At 47.5% G+C, this 19,554-nt stretch overlaps 7 protein-coding genes across 7 annotated transcripts; 2 read left to right on the top strand and 5 right to left on the bottom strand.

Annotated features, from left to right (window-relative positions):
* Positions 1-329: 329 nt before the first annotated feature.
* BKA67DRAFT_555711 (Alpha/Beta hydrolase protein) lies at positions 330-2,718 on the bottom strand. Its single transcript, XM_046102110.1, has 2 exons — positions 1,010-2,718; positions 330-910 (listed from the first exon to the last, which is right to left on the bottom strand). Exons 1-2 carry the CDS (start codon positions 2,404-2,406, stop codon positions 691-693), a joined length of 1,617 nt encoding a protein of 538 aa, XP_045961815.1. The 5' UTR covers positions 2,407-2,718; the 3' UTR covers positions 330-690.
* Positions 2,719-3,510: 792 nt separating this feature from the next.
* Positions 3,511-4,887, top strand: BKA67DRAFT_688868 (alpha/beta hydrolase fold protein). Its single transcript, XM_046109083.1, has 2 exons — positions 3,511-3,832; positions 3,915-4,887. The coding sequence occupies exons 1-2, from the start codon at positions 3,567-3,569 to the stop codon at positions 4,561-4,563; spliced, it is 915 nt and encodes a 304-aa protein (XP_045961814.1). The 5' UTR covers positions 3,511-3,566; the 3' UTR covers positions 4,564-4,887.
* A 1,740-nt stretch (positions 4,888-6,627) lies between these two features.
* BKA67DRAFT_555706 (Metallo-dependent phosphatase-like protein) lies at positions 6,628-8,514 on the bottom strand. The gene is made up of 2 exons (XM_046102109.1): positions 8,028-8,514; positions 6,628-7,970 (listed from the first exon to the last, which is right to left on the bottom strand). The coding sequence occupies exons 1-2, from the start codon at positions 8,350-8,352 to the stop codon at positions 6,811-6,813; spliced, it is 1,485 nt and encodes a 494-aa protein (XP_045961813.1). The 5' UTR covers positions 8,353-8,514; the 3' UTR covers positions 6,628-6,810.
* Positions 8,515-9,564: 1,050 nt separating this feature from the next.
* BKA67DRAFT_555703 (aromatic aminotransferase Aro8) lies at positions 9,565-11,928 on the top strand. The gene is made up of 6 exons (XM_046102108.1): positions 9,565-9,810; positions 9,873-10,013; positions 10,114-10,277; positions 10,430-10,682; positions 10,737-11,515; positions 11,575-11,928. Exons 1-6 carry the CDS (start codon positions 9,624-9,626, stop codon positions 11,638-11,640), a joined length of 1,590 nt encoding a protein of 529 aa, XP_045961812.1. The 5' UTR covers positions 9,565-9,623; the 3' UTR covers positions 11,641-11,928.
* Positions 11,929-11,977: 49 nt separating this feature from the next.
* On the bottom strand, positions 11,978-14,494 carry BKA67DRAFT_532778 (uncharacterized protein; the record flags this gene model as incomplete). The annotated part of the gene is made up of 2 exons (XM_046099584.1): positions 11,978-13,694; positions 13,758-14,494. The coding sequence occupies 2 exons, from the start codon at positions 14,492-14,494 to the stop codon at positions 11,978-11,980; spliced, it is 2,454 nt and encodes an 817-aa protein (XP_045961811.1).
* A 1,501-nt stretch (positions 14,495-15,995) lies between these two features.
* BKA67DRAFT_655832 (uncharacterized protein) lies at positions 15,996-17,465 on the bottom strand (the record flags this gene model as incomplete). Its single annotated transcript, XM_046106834.1, has 1 exon — positions 15,996-17,465. The coding sequence occupies one exon, from the start codon at positions 17,463-17,465 to the stop codon at positions 15,996-15,998; it is 1,470 nt and encodes a 489-aa protein (XP_045961810.1).
* A 700-nt stretch (positions 17,466-18,165) lies between these two features.
* Positions 18,166-19,425, bottom strand: BKA67DRAFT_590994 (uncharacterized protein; the record flags this gene model as incomplete). The annotated part of the gene is made up of 1 exon (XM_046104655.1): positions 18,166-19,425. One exon carries the CDS (start codon positions 19,423-19,425, stop codon positions 18,166-18,168), a length of 1,260 nt encoding a protein of 419 aa, XP_045961809.1.
* Positions 19,426-19,554: the final 129 nt, after the last annotated feature.

The raw sequence follows: 19,554 nt of genomic DNA, 5'->3' as shown, positions 1-19,554 counted from the left end.
GAAAGTAAGTTTCGATTTCCAGAAAATGATTGCAGGCAAAGTCGTAGGGGTTACAGTGTGGGCCAGCACAATCCCACTGTACCTTGGATTTAGCGTGTAGCTCTATGTCATCTTGAAATTATTCAGCTGGGCTGTCTCGTCCAAGATTTACGACTTCCCAAGTGTCGTATGGAAGATCAAGAGATGCCGTTCGGTCGAACGATGGGATAATATTGGTTGGATCTGTTGTATTCATTATTGTGGTTTAAATAAGGAAAATATTAATATTCTGCAGATTCAAACATCCGTTTTGTTGTACAATTACGCCAGTTGAAACATCATGGATGACAGCTATGACAGGTTTTCCAATTTGCGTATGAGCTATGTAAATGATGATGAGATAAAAGAGTAGAAGTGTCGTACTGAGCCCATAGATCAAAACCTGCCCGGTCCACACATGACGGCTATTGCTTGATCGCATCCTGGCATACCTATCCTGTCAGGTCGACTTTGCGAAGAACAACCAGCCATTCATGTGATTTCAAGGCGTACAGTCTTTAGAAAACCCGCTTATACTGCCTTTCCCCGCACGATTTAGTCCTACTATCAAAGTGCTACCACCGTGCCATTTCCCCAGCAGTACAAGGAAGAAGTTATTAATCAAAAGTCAATCGTATAAATTTCTTTTTCATTGCCAGTACTCATGTCGCTCTATCCCCTTGCAAATATATCACTTAACTGTAGCAAATGATTCCACTTGTCATCCTTCTGAATTTCAATACTGTTTTGCGGTGTAACTACTTTGATCTCGTCAATACTTCGTGTACCAAAATCGTAGCGTTGATCGTTGTGAGCGAAAGCAATAAGTATATCTATCCATTCTTCCATCAACCTGAATTCTTTGACTGTGGGACCGTGCTGTATGGAAAAGCTATAGACTTATAATTAGCATATAACATCTGCTAGAAAAAAAAAATTAAAGGAAACAAAAAAAGAAACGGGAAGAAAAAAAGAAAACACCTTGGCTTACTTCCACCATGGCTTATCCATGGCATGAGATACACCAAACGATGCAGGCGCGACCTTCTCTGTAATAAACGACAGCCTTTTGGCAACTCGATAGCGCCAAATATCGCTTATCGGTACGCCGTGAGTAAAAAGATGTTGCACAAGACCTCTAGATGGAGCCCGGACTTGACCATCAGCAATGATTTTGCCAAAGACTTTCCGCCATTCCGATATATCGTCAGTTTTTGGCAGTTGGTAATGTTCGATGATGCGGTCTGTTGTTGCCGGCGCATAGTAGTTACCAATTTGTAAACGCAGGGCATCAAGGCTGGCTTCTTGCGGCGGATTGTAAGTTGCGTAAAGTGTTTCCTCATTCAAGACCTCGCCGATCAAGATCCGCATTTTACGCTCTTTGAAATGTGCTGCAAATCGACCGTCTTGCATATATTCAACCATACCGGAGTCTACGAAGAGGTCGTCCGTGACTGGCCGGAAAGTATGGTTCTTGAGAAGGTGGATTGCAGAAACCAACTCATTCCATGTCAGGGCCCGCAATTTCGCCAGCTTTTCGGGTCCGGAATCTGTGGCCGGGATATGGAAATAAGCACATATCTCGTCAAATTGTGGCTGAGACTCGGCCAAGGTCTTCGGCTGCGCGGGGATGGCATTCGAAATCATATAAAACCTGTGAAAGAGTTCTTCGTGTGGCTGAGCTCGTCCATGCCGGAAGTCATGGAGGACCTGAGCTTCTACACCATAAGAACCGGCACTTCGACCTCCAAGAGTGATGTTGTGCTTATCACCTCCGAAAAGCTCAATGTTTTCTTTGACCCATTGCATTGCTAAACGTTGATCCCATAGGCCATAGTTGCCCGCGCACTCGCCTGCGCTTTCAGCTGCAAGCTCTTTGGCAGCAAGAAACCCGAGTATATTGATTCTGTATCCAATTGCGACCACAATGGCGTTCATACCGCCTGTCGAGATCATTTCGGTGGGATCCATAGTCTTGTCTTGTGACGGATCTCCCAGTTGGAACCACCCACCGTGCAACCAGAGCAAGACAGGGAGTTTCCTCCTCTTGTCATCAGGCTTCGGCACAGGTGTCCAAATATTCAATATCAGACAATCCTCGGAGAATGCCTTTTCACTGTTTTGTTCGGGATTGGCACCAAAAGACTCTTGAGGACATACAGGCTTGAACTTCGTCGCGTCGAAAGAGCCTCCGTTAGGACCGCTAAATTTGTAGTGTGATGGAAGAGCTCTTGGCTTCCGCCATCTATGCTCGCCTGTAGGCGGAAGAGCATAGGGAATGCCAGCATAGCGAATGGATTTGGCATCGTACTGAAGACCTGTTACAGTCCCCTTTGAGCCAAGGTTGAGCTCATACTCCTTCGTTTCGTAAGAGATTGTGTTGCCCATCCTGTAGTGAGTTATTGTATTGTTGGAAGTTCAATTGATGCACTTGTGGCATTTCCCAATCCACGTTTGAATAGGAGCTAAAGGATTCGGTCGGATCACGGCTGAACCTATGAATCGAATCACATAATTGCTGCCGGAGTCTTGCTTAACCGGGGCCGCTCAGTCGGCTGTACAACAAGTACCGAATGTCGCGATTGCACGTAGGAGATGAGCAATGCAAGTTCAAGGGACGGATCTCGGATGCTTCACCCATCATTTCTTGGGTTGGTGTCCATTTCCACCAGTATATCCGCTGCAGGTTCACATTGCGTTATTTGTTAGGTAGACTTGCTTGGTCTGGAGGCTCTAGCCAGTTTTCAGCGCGTTCCGGAGCCGATCGCGGCGCTATTGCCCGAAACACCAGACGGCTTGGATTTGATAGTGGCTAGCGATTTCTCATACACAAAGCATCAGGAATCAAGCGAAAAATTGCGTCTCCTTACTCGCACATCCAGAAAATGAAATTAGAGCTACCGCAACAGCACCGTCAAAAGAAAAGTTCATCAACGAAGGGTAAGGAGTGAGCGACAGGGAAAGTGGAATTTTCTTATTAGATCTGCCATCGCTGCTATGGATGGAACTCCGTAAGGGCTTGAAATCCAGTATCTCAAACATTTTGATAATGTGTTGTCACAATGCATTAATCTGTTGCCTTTCCCTGCATTCTTTCTGTAAGATTATCGTTTAAACATGGGCAAAAACGGAAAGTATATTAATTTCAGATTGAGTGGTTCATTGAGGTGTAATTACTTGTTGCGGCACAATAAACACAATCCAACAAGTCATCCAGCGCTGATGTGGTTTTATGACATTTTATCGTGGAGAGAAAAGGTGCTCGGACATGACCAAGCCCAAGTGGCCTACTCTGTCAAAATCACACGCATTCTTCGCCAGGGCAACTGCATCACATCACGTCATTGACCGATGCGGCAAATCAAGCGAAGCACTGGTGGATGGGTGCATAACGCATTCAAGGCCATAACGGTTTCGTGATCAGAGCATAACGGGAAGCTTAACGTACAAATAGTCGTTCAATCGAACTCTGCGACCAACAAAATTGTGTCCCTACGAGACACGACCATTCATAATTTGACTCGGTCATTTCGAACCGCACCAATTTAATGAGAATGAGTCAACAATATGTAACACTCAGCGATGGGGCCAGGCTTTACGTCAAGCTTCTTGGCGGGAACAAGAGAGAGAAACCGCTAGTGATTGTTCTTCATGGAGCGCCGGGGCTTTCAAGTCATGCCGAGCCGGAAAGATCGTTCGGCTTTCTGCAAGATCAGTTCCGTGTGTTGGTTTACGACGCAAGAGGCAGTGGAACAAGCGACCAGAAACTACCTTATACCGATCAACGATGGGTAGAGGATGTTGACGAGCTCAGGTGAGTATCACTTTATCTCTGATAATGCTGCTATCGCGGCGTTGTCAGATGAAACCTCCAGATTTGGCTGACCTTAAGCAAGGTCTTGGGCAGGAGCTGAAAACATCATTCTCGCCGGGGGGTCTTACGGAGGGTTCATAGCTCTCCAATACGCATTATCCCATGGTAACCGCTTGTCGGCACTGATCCTTAGGGACACCTGGCCCTGGGGCGCATTGAGTACGTTGACGGTTCTGAAGACTATTTTAACATCAGACCGCATCAGCCCCAACCCGGATCGTCAGGTTCGCTTATGGTCTGGGACGCTACTTGACGATGAGGATTTCGCAGAGGCTTATAAGGAGATTGTACCTATGTATGCACCTAAGCCGCCCAAAACGCCAAAGGATGCCGAGGCAGTGGCAGACTTCGAGGGTGAGAAGGCAACGAAGAGGCCGGAAAATCTACATTCAGCCACGCAGAACGCTGCCTTCTCGTACAATGTGCCACGATTTGATGTACGGGACAGACTGAAAGATATCACGGCCGCAACGCTGGTAGTCCATGGCCGTCACGACCTGATTGTGCCAATTGAATATGGCAAACAGATCAGTGACGGAATTCCAAATGCGCGCTTGGTAGTATTTGAACACTCAGGCCATAGTCCTCCAACAGACGAGCCGGATGCATTTAAAACAAGCGTCAAGGATTTCCTGTCCTCGATTGGCCTCTGGGTTCGGGTGAGTGATTGAGAGAAAGCCATTCAGGCTTTGAGGGGCATGACACAAGTGAGTTGAGTGAGTTGCGTGCACAATCAGCATATTTAACAGATAGTCTGAGTAGACAAATGGGTGGCACTGGACTTCAAAATTGGCCAGATTATATAATGTATTTGGTTGTATCCTAGTGTAGACGGAATTACACAAGAAGACAAGACCATACATCACCGGTGTTTCCCAAGTGGTCACCCACCTGAGTACTAATTCAGCGCAGTATGGTAAGTGTACGTGAATGTTGTCCGTTACAGAGCGCATTAAACGGAAGGCAGGAGCTAGAGTTTAGCGTGGTGAACAGGCTAGGTTATGCGTTACCGTGTTACAGGCTATAGAAAAACCGACCCCTTCTCGCTAAGTAGATATGTCCTTAAAGCGTTAGTTTCTCGAATTTAAACCCTAATCTATTAAGCTATTACATTAACTAATTTAGTACTTAGCTTATAGCTTTCGTATAAATGCTGAAGTAGTGAGTGTTGGCTGTACTATTACTACAAGGGAGCTAAGTGGGTCGTACGACCTTCGTCGGGGTTGTTCAGGGTCTGATCATTATAAGGTCTAAGGGATGGAACTTGTAAATAGTCTCCTGGGGCATGCTTTTCACACTTTTGGCAGAGTCAAGTTGTCAGTTTTTGCAGCAGTGCATTCGGAAGACAACGAGAATGGCTCGTTGTCGCTAATTAATGTTATTTTGGCCACCAAGTTCATTCTTTCCATTCATTTCTCAGTGATCAGTCCGCGAGTGAACCAGCGAGTTCGTCGCGAGGCCCATAACCAAGGGGACAAGACAGTGGTCCTGGTTCAATATATACGAAGCTTCTAAAGTTAATTATTAATCATTATCATACCTAAGTTACTACTCGTAGGCCTTAACTTTGGCTAAACATATCTTATTTAAGACGCTGTTAATTACGTTTAGATCGTCGATACTCGTCCGATAGGTAAGGGCTACGGGCTACTCGGTGGGTTTACGCTTATCTACGTTAGTCTAGTTATAAGTCGTCGAATCACGCTCTTACCTCTTCTATACTTATAATATAGTGTATTATAGATCGCCACAGGCTAGGCGACATAGTTAACATTTCGCATAATGGCGAGCATGTGTGGGTAATTAATCTTACTCATTTATGCCAGGATGATAGCGCTGCCTATATGCAGTGTTAGAGAGTCCGCGATGATATCGCTAGTTAGCACCGATATGCAAACGATCGCGGAGACGTTCCATCTATTTCTGGCGAACCTAGTTCCTAGTGTTCTACAAATAGCAATTGCCGTCTGCCTCCTTTACACGCAGCTAGGCGCTGTTTGCGTTACTCTAATCTTCGTCGCCTTAGCTAAGCAGCTAATTGCTGGGAAGTCGCAGAGCCACCGGTCCACCGACTGACTATCGTCATTAGTTTCCTTCGGATTGTTAATGTGGCTGGCCAGCGGCATTAGCGGACGACAGAGACGGTGGCTTAAAGCAATACAGCACCGCATCAACTTCCCATCCGTCGTGCTCAACTCCATCAAAGGCATCAAGATGCTTGGGTTGTCTGTAATAATGCGCGATCACGCGAAGAATATGCGAGATGATGAACTAGATATCTCTCGACGGTACAGAAAATTTCAATGCCTTAATATCGCACTAGGTATGACGATCGCCCCGGATTTAAGGGAAGGCCTGTTCTGATACTGATTTCCTCTAGTTCATCTACTATAGATTGTATCATCTACGCTCGCGATCTTCATGACCTACGCGATCGTGGCAAAGCTGCAGGGCTCTCAAGAAATGCAAGTTTCACAGGTAATCACACCACTCGCGGCGCTGAATCTCCTCAAATAAAAATAAAATAGAGTATAGAGAAGACCAAAACATACAACACCGGGGATTCCCCAGTGGTCACCCACCTGAGTACTAATCCAGCGCTTCTCAGTTTATCTAGGGCAGAGCGGACGGGATGCCGAGTTTTCTAAGAGCTGTGGTCGTATGTGCTTGAGATTGCCAAATTTGTGAATATGTTAGTACCAAATAATCACGATTAGGTATACATAATCAAGCAGTAAATCAATATTTTACTGGTTTTGCTAATAAATATATATGGCCATTCATACGTGTCTCAATTCACCACAGGAGACTTGCTGTGATGGACACGTAACACAATTGTTGGTCGAAGATAGGTCTAGCGATCGAGTGTGGTGTTGCGGTTTGAGAACATATCTGTCCTCTGTCCCATTTAAAACTACCTAAAGTTGTTGCTCCAGATGGATCCCTGAGGCACCTTTCACGCTGGCTGCTTCTCTTCGGGGGTGTTCCAGTATTGGTGTCACGATAGTATAGTTGCAAGTCGGGCAGTAGGTTCGAGTATCTGGTGTTGCTGTATAGTTGTCTTGCCCGTATGTGGCATTAAGTGAGACACTACCAACCACATTTCCCGATTCAAGGCGGATCCAAGTATCGACTTCCAAGTTCTTCAACTTCTCCTGCGTAACGAGCACCTGCCTGGCGCCCCGCTCCCAATTGCCATAACCACCGTAACCAGAATGCTGCCCAAAGCATAGGTTGACCCCATTTCCTTCGACAATCATACCCGGGAGCAATGAGTCCCATTTATAACACCAGGTGTCTCCATGGTCGTGACCTGAAAACACAGCGATCAGACCAGGCGTTGAGACTATCGCATACATAAACGGTCCGTCTTGCCCGCCGTACGAGCAGTTGGTGTCGTTACTGCCATCTTCACACCATCCTTGAGCTTGTTGGGCAAGTGGGATGTCATGATTGATGCCAGGCTGGTGATGTGGGTTAATTCCGATTTCCTGAAGTGCTAGAGACGCATTGGTCGGAATGTGCACAAACACGAGTGACGGAATGACTTTTCCGTGTCTGTTGACAAGCTCCTGATTCGTCGACTCGAACCAATTGACGACACTTATATCGACCCAGTCAGGCTGTCCCACTTGATTACCGGATTCGTCTAACATTTGGTAATACCAGCCGCCTCGAGAATCGAAAAACCATAGAAGCAGCTCGGGTGCACAACCAGACGCGCAGCATGATGGGTCGTATACGGGCAGATAGTAGTTAGATATGCCAGATTCAAGACCAAAAACCATCTGTTGAGTTCGTGAGTTAGGCCATAATTTTTCACGGGCTAGGATAGTGGATCCAGTCACGTTGAAATTATGGTCATGATTGCCATAGGTTGAGGCCCATGTCAAACCGCGCTGAACAATTGGACCAACGATCTGATCGACATATTCTGTACTGTTTTCCAAGTACGTGTTTTCTCCAGTGATCAGGTCGCCATTCAATACAACAAGACCTGGAGTTTCGGAGTCGAGAACTTGATTGAGTACCTTCACCGAGTTGATGTCTTGCTGATGACCCCATGAATCCCAAGCATCTGATGAAAGATGATCAGTTCACATCGAGCACAACAATCCAACATTTGATAACTCACTCTCGCCGAAATGTAGATCCTCGAAGATGGAGATTTTGAAAGTACCGCCAGCGGTAAAGGTCAAGGGTGCCGTGAGGTTGTCAGTAGTTGTATTCTTCCAAGTGGAGTTTACCACCGCCTGAATGGATACCCCTATAAGCCATGTAAATGCAAGTAATTTACGCAACATAGTGATGAAATAATTCCAAGCCAAGGCTGGATCATAATTTCCGAAGTTGGTTATCATTACCCCCACTGCCTGATCGTTTGGTGAGCAGTCGCGATTTAAATAGGAGCTGGCGGGGCAAGTCTCTATTAAACAGGAAACTGCACGGAGACACTCCATTCCGACGAACAAGATGTGATAAACGCTTTAGGAATGGTGATCAGTAGTAGGTCCATTGATAGTGCGTCATGTAACGGTGAGGAACAGAAGGCTACCTAGTGTGGTTACCTGAGGTATACATTAAGATATGAGGGCATGCCTCTTAATTGCACTTCTTCGTGAATGGTGAATGGTGATGGTAGTTGCTGGGATCAACTGTAAACCTTCTGGAGGCGTGGTCCAAGCAACGACGCTCAGTGGCTGAAGCAATGATCGGCAGTCGGGAAGCTTGACCAGGATGGTGGATGCATGCGACCCACCGCTATGCTATCATGAGCTCAAGACAGAATACCGATAAGTTAATGTTCCGCTCCATTAAATCTTCTTTACAAACGGCGATTCTGTTTAGGTAGGCACCGTCTTAGCTGCACAGGGATGTTCTCATCACTCATATTGAGCACATGGTCGATACCACGATTCTGAATGATATATCTCAAGCTAGCGGCTACCATGACCGTCTGGTGGTATTTAATTACCGATTGCTACTAGCTTGAGACTGCCTCATACATATGTGATTTCAGTTCCAAAAAGACGAATTCTGCGCTATCTGTAGGTACACTGTGAATTTAGAGTACCGCGTTTCAATCACGTATTTGGCTTTAGGATCACGCAGGTATATAGACAGGTCTAAAAGTTGTCAGGACCCCGCAATAAGTGACGGCGCCCGAGATGCATAAGTGCTTTGTTATTCTGTTCCTGAAGGACAACGGAATAGTGAGCCTACTTACTGTACACGTCTGTCCCATTTCACGTGCTTGATGCGAAGCCACCATGCCCGTAAGTGAGCATTGAAGTTGCGGCCGGAGCTCGGTTAAGCTACCTAGGTAGCGATAGCCCAATAGCTCTGGCGTATATACTTAGTGGGTCTCTGACAATAGTGTATGACACACCACGTCCTTGCAACATTACTCGATTGAGGGATTTGGGCCATGATCAAGTAACATTAGAGGCGCCTTACGAAACTAACGAGGACGAAGAAAGATATCGAATTTTCAAAAACTATCCGCGTCGTAGTCGGGTTTCTCCGAAATACCTCCACCGCGTGGTACTGTAGGTAGAGGTAACATCCGAACCGAATTGGCGGTCCGAAGTGGACTCGAAGGAACACACATATTAATCTGGTGGCCACGTGCCTATTCTCTCGTATCTTATAGAACTGCGTAACCTGTGACCCTATCTCGCAATCTAAAGTATCCGTGATATAAGCAAAAACTTTTTCATCTGGCAAAATCATGGATGATAGCGAGACCAAAGCAGCAGCACTGGAAGAGCCAGCTGCGCCCGCGGTGAACGGCGTAATTACCAGCGCAATCGATCTGTCACATCACCTCAACTTGTCATCCCGATCCCGCCACCCAAGTCCCTTAAAAGAGATTATTAAGTACATGGCATATGACGGCATGGTTAGTTTAGCTGGAGGTATATACGAGTGTGATCCAGTTTGCCCTTGAAACAATGCATGTTAACACACTCTTGGAAAGGTTTACCACACCCATCGCTATTTCCTATACACAATGCATCATTTTCCGTTTCGGCGCCAAATCCTAAGGAAGGCAACATTGAGCTCCAAATATCGAATAACCCAACTTCAACACCGCCTTTGTCCAAGTTTTTACAATATGGTCAGACGAACCTTCTTCCTAATGAAACCTTCGCCCCCCCACAAAAGAAAAAGAAAAAAGAAAAAGAATTAAACATGCATTGAGCTGACTTGAAGTGTAGGAAATTGCACAGGCAATGCTGAACTGAGGCAATGGTGTCTTGAATTTACACAACAAATTCATCGCCCTGCTTACAAGGACTATGATGTCTTGCTTCATCCTGGTAACACCAACGCATGGTGTAAGGTTGTGGGGTTACTTTGTGAGAAGGGCGATTATATCCTTGTGAGCGATTTCCGGAACCATTTTCTACCATCCATAGCATGCACGCGGTCGCTATTGCCTTAATCGGTAATTGGTCTCTTTCTGAATGTTACATACTACTCCTCAATACCATTCAACCCGTCTGGTACAATTACTAATTCTAGATGTGGTAGTGCGAAAGCTATACCTATCCTTCTGCGCAGGCATTGTGGATTCCAAATGAGAATTTCGCTGCCCCAATTGCCATGGATGGAGAAGGAATCATGAATAAATCACTTGAAGAGACACTTGAAAGTTGGGATTCAACCCACCCTGGAGTGAATAGACCGCATGTCTTGTACCTAGTCAGTGTTGGGTCGAACCCAACGGGTGTCTCCATGAGCGCAGAAAGGCGGAAGCAGGTATATAATATCTGCGTTAGATACGGTAAATACCCACACCGCAAGTGTTTAAGAAGATATCACTAATCGCTCGTACTAGACGTAATCATCGTTGAAGATGACCCTTACTTCTTCCTACAATATCCCGAATTTGACCTTTCAGCTACCAGTACCGAGTACAAGGCGGCGTCCAACGATGAATATCTTTCCTCACTTATTCCATCATTCCTGCATGTCGACTATCAAGGCCGGGTCATCAGACTAGAATCCTTTAGCAAGACCCTGGCGCCAGGTCTGAGATTGGGCTATTTCGTGGCCAATCCTCTCTTCACCGAACGTCTGCTTCGAGCTACCGAAGTCGAGACGCAGGATCCTTCCGGGGTCTCGCAGGCGCTAGTACTATCCCTGCTCGCATCTTGGACTACGAGTGGTTACATCACCTGGTTGCAGAATCTGAGGTTGGAATACCAGAGACGGCGCGACTGGATGACCGCTGCTATCAAAGAACTTTTTGACCTTTCACCTGCGTCTCAATTCCCTGAACTACGTGCTGAGGGTCTTGTAGCAGCGATCGAGGGATCTGCAGGAACGAGAACACCAATATTCAGTTTCATTCCACCAACCGGTGGTATGTTTTTGTGGACTAAATTCTATTTTGCCCAGAATGGCAAATACCAGGTAATCAAGAATTCGAAGCAAGAGATTGATCCAGAGCAGGCATTTGCGAATAAGTTGTGGAGTGAGCTAGCAGAAGAAAAAGTGCTGCTAACTCCTGGCTACTACTATCACCCATGGCAAGGCGCCCAGAAGACCAGCACATCTGCAAGAGGTGCTGATCCCGATACATCGCATTTCCGATTGACATTTGCAATGACTACTGTACATTGACCTGTCCTTCTCCTTTTGAAAAATAGTTCGCTAATTTCGTCTTTCTACAGAAAGAAGATATGGAGCTTGGTATTGAGCGTCTGGCCAAAGTGGTCCGGAGGTCCTGGTCCTCATGAGGGACCGCCATAAGTCAGTGGAGAACATTACACTGAGAAGTGGAAACAAAAGGAAGAAAAGAAAATACAAACACAACCACCGAAGTTCTGGCACCTGACTACGAAGCTATATTAGGCAAGAGGTTACCTGGCGATAGTTCACTGCTACCACTATGTATGACGAGCAAAAGTCACGAAATAAGAGAAGCAGACCTAGGCGGAAAATTTTGGATTTGATAGGCCAAATCTATGCACACGCTGTGGGCATTCGTCTATATGATACAGTATCGTTGAATTATTTACATGGAATAGGAATCTGCCATCAAGTGATGACTCCAGGAGTATCGACCTCCTGGACTTAAGAGTGTAATTTCAGCTGTTGGCGAGCGGCCGAGCGTCTGCGTCTGCGAGAGCACTTGGAAGTGCTACCTGTGCCAGTGCTGGGAACAGTGGTCGTCGTGTTGGAGCCAGTGCTTCCACTCCAGTTGGTGACCTCATATGCGGCGATCTTAGCGGCGGCCTGCTCGGCGACAACCATGATGATGGCTTGGGTGTTACCAGTGGGTAGATCGGGGTGAATAGAGGCGTCTACGACGAACAAGTTGTCGGTTCCGTAGACCTTGGTATCAGTGTCAACGACGGAAGTACCGTTGTTCTCACGACCATCGTCAGTGCCCATTCGGGTGCTTCCAACCCAGTGATCGCCGGAGACAAGGGACGACGTAATGATGCTGGATGGTGTGGCACCAGATGTTGCGTAGCTCAGGCTGTAACTGCTGTTGCTAAGGCCGGTAGTGGAGTTACTGGATGTCATATCCAAGAAGGACTGGATGAAATCAGAGTAGACAGCCAGGTCCTCATCGGTTTGCAACCAAGGCTTAGTGTTGAGAACAGTGTTACCAGAGGCCGAAATTCCGAGCTCGCCACGGCTGGTAGAACCGTGTGTAAGGAAGGCCTTCACGGTAACAGTGTTATCTTTCATGGCACTCACAGTACCCTGGAGGTAGCGGGTAACACCATCAGTTCCATTGATAGATGTCCACAAGTGCATGCGCTGAGCAGCTTGAGTGATGGTACCGGAACCTTCTTCGTAAAGATCCAGATCAGTCTCCTCGGGCGAGGCAGCAAGACCAGAGAAGTCGAACGCAGTGAAAGTTGGGTTGGCAGTGAACTGCAGGGGGACCTGGGCATGATCCATCAAGTTGTGGCCGACAGGAAGGTCGATCCACTCAGACGAAGCGGGAAGTGAGACACCGGATGTGCCACCTTTAACAATGCTCAGGGCATCAGAGCGGCCGATGCCAGAGTTCCAAAGTACGCGAGGGGTAGATAAGGCACCCGCAGCAAGGACGACCTTACCGTTCTTGTTGAGGTTGATGATCTGAGTGGAGCCATCGGTCGCCTGGGTCAGGACACCGGTGACGGTGCTGCCTGTACGAAGTACCTGGATGACGCTAGTCTCGAGTTTGAGGTTAAAGTTGTTCAACTGCTCGGCGAAAGGCATGTAGGTCCTAGCAGGGCCAGCACGAAGATGGTTTGAGATACTCCAAGCGGGACGAGAGAAAACGGCGTGCTTTTCGTTGGGGCTCTCAATCGAGTCGACCTCGCTATACCCTGACTTGCCAAGGTAGGCAGACAAAGTGGTGTAAGCAATGTCATTGTAGTGCTTGCCATCAGCGGAAGGTTGTGTGGTACCAGGGTTACGAGAATACAGGCGGTCAGCCGCATCTGAAATAGAGTTCCATTCCCAACCCGTAGGCCAACGCTCAAAGTCATGGGCGGCAGGGCGGATAAAGTTCAGACCGTTGATAGAACTAGAACCACCAAGCAGACAGCCGGCTGTTGAGGCAGTATCGGAGCAGAACTTAGTTCCGGAGATGGTAGACAAGCTGCTGCCAAGGGCAGGAACGTCGTAAGGGGTAAGGGTCGAGTTCCATGAAAGTTTTTGACTGGAGCCGAGGGCAACGGTGTTGGCAGGACCACGCTCAAGAAGTAACACACTCACTCCGGCTTCAGCCAGACGCTCAGCCGCGATGATACCTGCAGTACCTCCGCCAACTACGATGACATCATATCTACGAAGGGATGTAAATTAGTCAGGCTTTCGATTATAGTAAGGAAATGTTTTCTCTACGTACGTGGTGTTGAGAGTGGTAGGAGTAGAGACAGTGCTGTTCGAGCCGGTGCCAGTCGAGGGAATTGTCGAGTTGGAGGAACCGCCAGTCGAGGGAGTTGTGGTGGTAGCAGAAGCCCACGAAGCCCAGGTGGAGTATTGGGCGTTTATAGAAGCCGTGAAGTTTGCCACGTAGATGTTGGCACCAAGATCATGGTAAACAAGAGCAGTGGCAGAGTCCGATGGTGTCGTGGGGTTTGAGCTTGAGACTGCATAGCCAAGCGCGCCAGTTCCATCGGAGAAGCTGAAGGTTGTAGAATCGCCGACGGCACAGCCCTGGCAAAGGAATGTATAAGACACGTGTGTACTGTTGATGAAGGTACCGTTGGCGATGGGCAGGGCTGAGAGCGTCGAGTTAGAGTAAACGTCCGGGGTGGAGTATGCACTCGTGTATCGGAAGCTAGACACAACTTCGTCACCGTTGGGCCATGCCACGAGGAGAAGTCTGCCAGTCATTCCTGGTCCAAAGGCGGCAGCTCCCCAACCTGCGCCGTCGGTAAGAGGGAACACCATCTGACCAATGAAGTCGGTGGTGGCATCCTCAGGGATCGCCATACCGAAGCTATAGCCAGTGGTAGCATCGGAATATGTCTGGAATTCGATGCCGGTGTTGGAGTCCGTGTAAGCTTTGGTTGCAACAGCTGCAGTTACGGTCTGGGCAAGCCCAGCCAGGGCTAAGGAGCCCAAGAGTCTTGCGTGCATTGTTTCTGTGTTTAAGAACTATGATGGTAGAGAATGATTGTAGTGAATTTGTTAGATTGATGAATATCTCGAAAAAGAACGTGAGCCTTCGAAGGCTATAGAAGAAAGAATGACAAAAACCGAACTAGCGGTGATACTGAAAAGAACGACAGACAACTCTGATACAGAACAAGAACAATCAAATGTCAAAGATGAGCCGGCTCATCTCAGTATATATCTCTTCCCAGATCATCACCCTACCTTGGTAGCGCTATCAATCGTTTGTTCCCCTGGGTAAGAGCCTTAGGGGCAGAATTTCCTTGTTCGGTAGGTGAGCCGATTGAGGGATAAATCCCTGGGTATGAAACGAAGTGCTTATATTCCTCCTGTCAATAATCGCGGGATATGTGGGTTATCCAACATGAGAAAATGGGACGCCTCCAGCGCTAATGGTACTCTAGCCCACTCAACCCCAGGTGAGTGTTCATTTTAGGTGTGTACGCCATCATCCATAATCTAAACATCAGGTGGACGTCTCCACGAGCTTCTGATTAAGTTTCTCAGATAGAGACTGGCATAGCCGCTGTTGTGAATAGACACTTCTTGATTGGTTGGACGAGATAGTTCTGTTTCATCCAAACAGTGTCCGGGGTTAGGCGGCCCTGGTGCAGATCCACTGCGTCGGTAATCGGCTAGGATGAAGATGCTGTAGGATTGGTCGCATCATCTAGACACGACGCAACCCCTGTCAAACTACCGGACAGGACCTTGGCATCGCTTAGCTTTCCATGAATTCTAGACTTTCGAAATGAGCCACTTGCAATCCTCCTGTGTGAAGTTAAGTGAGGACTTCCAAATCGTGGACATTTGTACAGCAATGCCTTGCATGACAACCACTGGAAGACGGAGACCCATACATGTATTCTCTGGAAATCTGTTTGCAAAGACGGATGGACCAAACAGCTTCCCTCCTGCATTAACCCCATTGAGTCCCAGGAGACAAGAGTCGTGTGCCAGTAATATTCGAATAATCTCAAACCTGCACTGCTAATGCTACCCAAGTTGGCTGAACTGTGAAAATGCGTATATGGCACGTCGTTACAATCAATCGGCTGCCATACCTATCTCACTATACACACTCGGACCGAGCCGGTGGCATTTCATAGGACGCCAAGTAAGTCTGCCTGACGGTAACGTTTGGCAGATCTATTCATCCCTGTCAATCTTCAATATCTGTAAATGAAGACCCAGTGCCCTTATGAACTATGACTTCAAGTGGGACCTCTCTGCGCGACATACAAAGTACGTTCGGGTGCGCGGGCGCAATACTAGAGCCTGTTGCCAGTAGGTATACGCCGGCGAGATAGAACAAGCTCAAAAATGATCTGTATTCAAGAAACGTACCGTGTTGTCGAATCGCAAAACACTGGTGTCCCCCGGGTTAAAGCAGCACGGTACGTCCCAGTCAGTTGATGTGAGTGTCAATACAGTTCCTCGACTCTTTCTTTACAGCTTGAATGACTCATTCTTCACGAAGATGCTTTGGCACACCGACCAACGATCTGCTGTACGGACAAAGCCACACCGAGGGCCATTCACCGACATATTTAACGGACTCGAGATTTTTCGTGAGATTGGCTATTCCTATACCATTTGATGTAAGTGTAGTATACTTCAATCCCCATCCAAAAGCAAAGACGGATTTTGTCGGCTCTGTAACATCGCGGAGAGCATGCCACACTTCTTGGGGGAGCTCAGGTGGGTTTCCAGAGGTCTGTGCCACTTTTACAGGAAGGCACAGACCTCGGGGGACATCATGATCTGATAGAGCACTGAATCTTTTGTGCAATTGGTCCCGCGTGAGATTGGAGTTTTGACAGAGAACTACTTCCAGGCGGGCGATCTCCGATGGAGTGCCGATTGTCCGTACAATTTCTGTGCAGGTGTTTGCCGCTTCAGGCGTGCATACTAAATTTCGGCGACCCATGGCCGGGTAAATCCATGTCGAAGCAATCCGTCGCTTCTCTTCGTTGGCGAGATGTCCCCTTTGCATGGCCGTAAACCACTCTTGTTTCTCGACAGAATGGTGTGAGAAATCGGAAATTAGGCCAATCAGGATGGAGGTATCTACATTTAATGTGCCAGAGAACCCAGATAATGGATTCGGCGCCATTTGGTGCAAGATTTCCTCCGTGAGTGGAGACGGCGGTGATGATGGTAGTTCGTTGCTGCACAGAATCTCAACTCCTGATTTGCGGATCCGCTGGAGCACAAAATCGACATCTTTGGACTCTCCACTTGCAATTCGTGGCAAGACCAACTTTATCGCAGGAGAATTGCCTCGTATTGTATAAGCCTCTGCCGAGACTGCCAGACTTTTGGCGGTTTTGAAAAGTGGAATGTCATCGAGTTCCTCGTCCGTCATTTCTGCATATTCTTCATCGCTCTCGTCTGCACCTATGGCCCATCCGAGTTTTGTCATATCCCATAGTAGCCGTTTCGTTGTTGTCGCGGCAATTTTGATCCAGGTTTGACCTCCATCGGAAATGATATCTACCAGCGTGGTCGTGTGTTTGGATGGAATGGAATCCCCGGGCATGTGGACGATATGCGTACCTGGCGCCAGTATTTCATTTCCATCGACACGTCCATTGCTGACCCATTTGCGAAGAGCAACTATATCGTGAGACCGTTTGGCAAAAGCCCATAGAGATTCGAAGAACGGAAGGTTCGTAGACGAGATACGATGGGTGGACATTGCACTATCTTCTCCTGACTGTTTGCTAATAATGCTGCTGAGTGCCTGAATCTCGCTTTTGAGTTGTTGCTTTAAATAGTTTAGAGCACCTGCAGTAATGTGGGCACCATCACCATTGCACAGGTTCGCCATGTCTTGGAAGTGGGATGCAAAGATCGATAACTCAGACAGAAGTTCATGCGCTCTTGCCAGTAAGACTTGAGCCGCATCATTGCGCTCTTCTCGAGCATCCATTCCTGTTCCTAGCGGGCAATGGCCACGCCTTAATCCTTGCCGGTCTTATTTTTGCCACAGCTGAAAGCCTAGAAGTAACACAATTCATACACACTCCACCATGTAATAGCTTGTGAGGTGAATTATTTACCGCTTATTTGCGCTTGTTCTATGGCGGCTGGGGTATGAGAAAAAAAAATTGAGTGCTTTCCCGGTTTTCCTTCTATGTTAGAGACGACCGAGTTGAAACGGACTTGGAAATTGTGTAAAGTAGACAAGTTGGATTTTCTGGAAGGGGGAGGTCTGTGGGTGGCAAAACCGGACAGATTCCTCTTCGTAGGAGAGTAGGAGAAAGAGGTTACTGTCACACAGAAAGTCAGGGTCGGTTAGAACCAAAGAATTGCCAAAGCGAATCAACGAGATGGCAATGTATAATAGTCATGGGCAAATTCAATAAAAGACAACAGTAATGCTGAGTAAATCCATGATGTCGAGAACTTTCTATGGGAAAGACTCATCGCAGGATTTACGAAGTATTTGCAGACCCACACTCCACAGGGCGGCAGGCTCGCCAATCCAACTCGGGCCATCACTACGGAGGCACTAAAAAACTAGCTTGAGTCCCACACAGCCCAACACAAGGAAGTATGCACCTTTGACATTGTTCATTCCCTATTTAAGAAATGCTGGATTAACGTTTTTATTTTATGTTACTGGCCTATCAGTATCTTGCAATGTCTCTTCCTCCGAGCCAGACAAACAACCAGCTGATTGAGATCATGATCTTTCTTCGCCAACTTCTTGTCCAGCCCAGACTGCCAGACCTCCAGGCAAGCCAAGCGCTCAAGCCTGTCCAGTCTTCTTTACCGCCCATTATTCCGTCGTGCCGACCCAGATAAGCCAGCAGAGCGCGTTGTTTGTACTCAAAAGGCTTCGTGGACGCATCTTCTTGATTCAGAGCCTCGGATAGGTACTCTCCTTTCTGCAGTGCCACTTCCGCGAGTGTTGGCAGGGACTCCCCTTCAATGTCCGCCGCGTCACCCAAACCGTAAACACCTTCCATATGACTGCCGTCTGGTCTCAGAATTCGCAAGTATTTGTCGGTAATCATTCTTGGCAGGCCCTTTTCGGGCTTCTTCACCGGCAGCCTCTCGACTAAGGAACTGGCCTTGTTGCCAGTAGCCCATATCAAAAGTCCAAACGGAAGCCGACCGTCCTCTTTGGTGAAAATGGCGTCGGGCTTCACATTTTGAATATGCGAACTCGTCTTCAATTCCACGTGCTTGCCTTTCAGCGACTGTGTTGCATACTCGCTGAGTTTCGAGTCGAATGTAGACAAGATTGAAGGAGCAACGTCATGAATGGTGATGGTCATCTTTCCATCAAGGTGCGGGTATAGGAAGCGCATGTCCTCATTCCAAAGATCGAAGATTTCAGCAGCTGCCTCGATTCCGATCGCACCACCACCGACAATGCGAATGTTAAGGATATCGTTCTGCTCTTCTTCGCTGATGTTTGGTAGTGAGGCCTTGTCCAGCATTTCCAGGATGCGTTGTTGGATCAGTCGGGCATCGTTTGTTGTCCGCAGGAATAGAGCATGTTTGTCAGCTCCTGGGGTACCGAATGTTTGGATGTCGCAGCCTGGGGCAATGCAGATTTTGTCGTACTCAACGTTGAAAATCTCAGCCTCTTCACCACCGATGACTGCTGCGGTCTTGCATCGAATGATTCGCTTTTCGAAGTCAATATCCTCAGCAACGGCCTTGTAGTACTTAAGAGCCGTCCTATGCCTACGCCGAACCGGCTCCTCCGCCAGGCGAAAGTTGAAAAGTCCACATGCCGCACTGGCCAGCAAGGGAGTATACTGAATCGTTCGGACTGGCGATATGACTGTCACGTCGTATTTTGCAAGTGAAAGTTTCTGAGAAAGTGTGAAACCGGCCCAGCCGGAGCCAATGATAGCGACACGGATCTTGGACATTGTCAAGTGCAAAAGATTATTAAATTCTGGGAATCGTAGGTTTCCAGGAGAATACTGCAGACCATTATATACATACAAGCCCTTAGCAAAAGCTGTCAGGCCATCATTCTCGTCTTTGTGTCTTCTATC

This window comes from Truncatella angustata (genome assembly GCF_020726525.1).
Source record: "Truncatella angustata strain MPI-SDFR-AT-0073 chromosome Unknown BKA67scaffold_2, whole genome shotgun sequence".
NCBI classification, from domain to species: domain Eukaryota; kingdom Fungi; phylum Ascomycota; class Sordariomycetes; order Amphisphaeriales; family Sporocadaceae; genus Truncatella; species Truncatella angustata.
The sequence above is the reverse complement of the archived record's forward strand: the minus strand, read 5'-3'. Positions and strand labels throughout refer to the sequence as shown.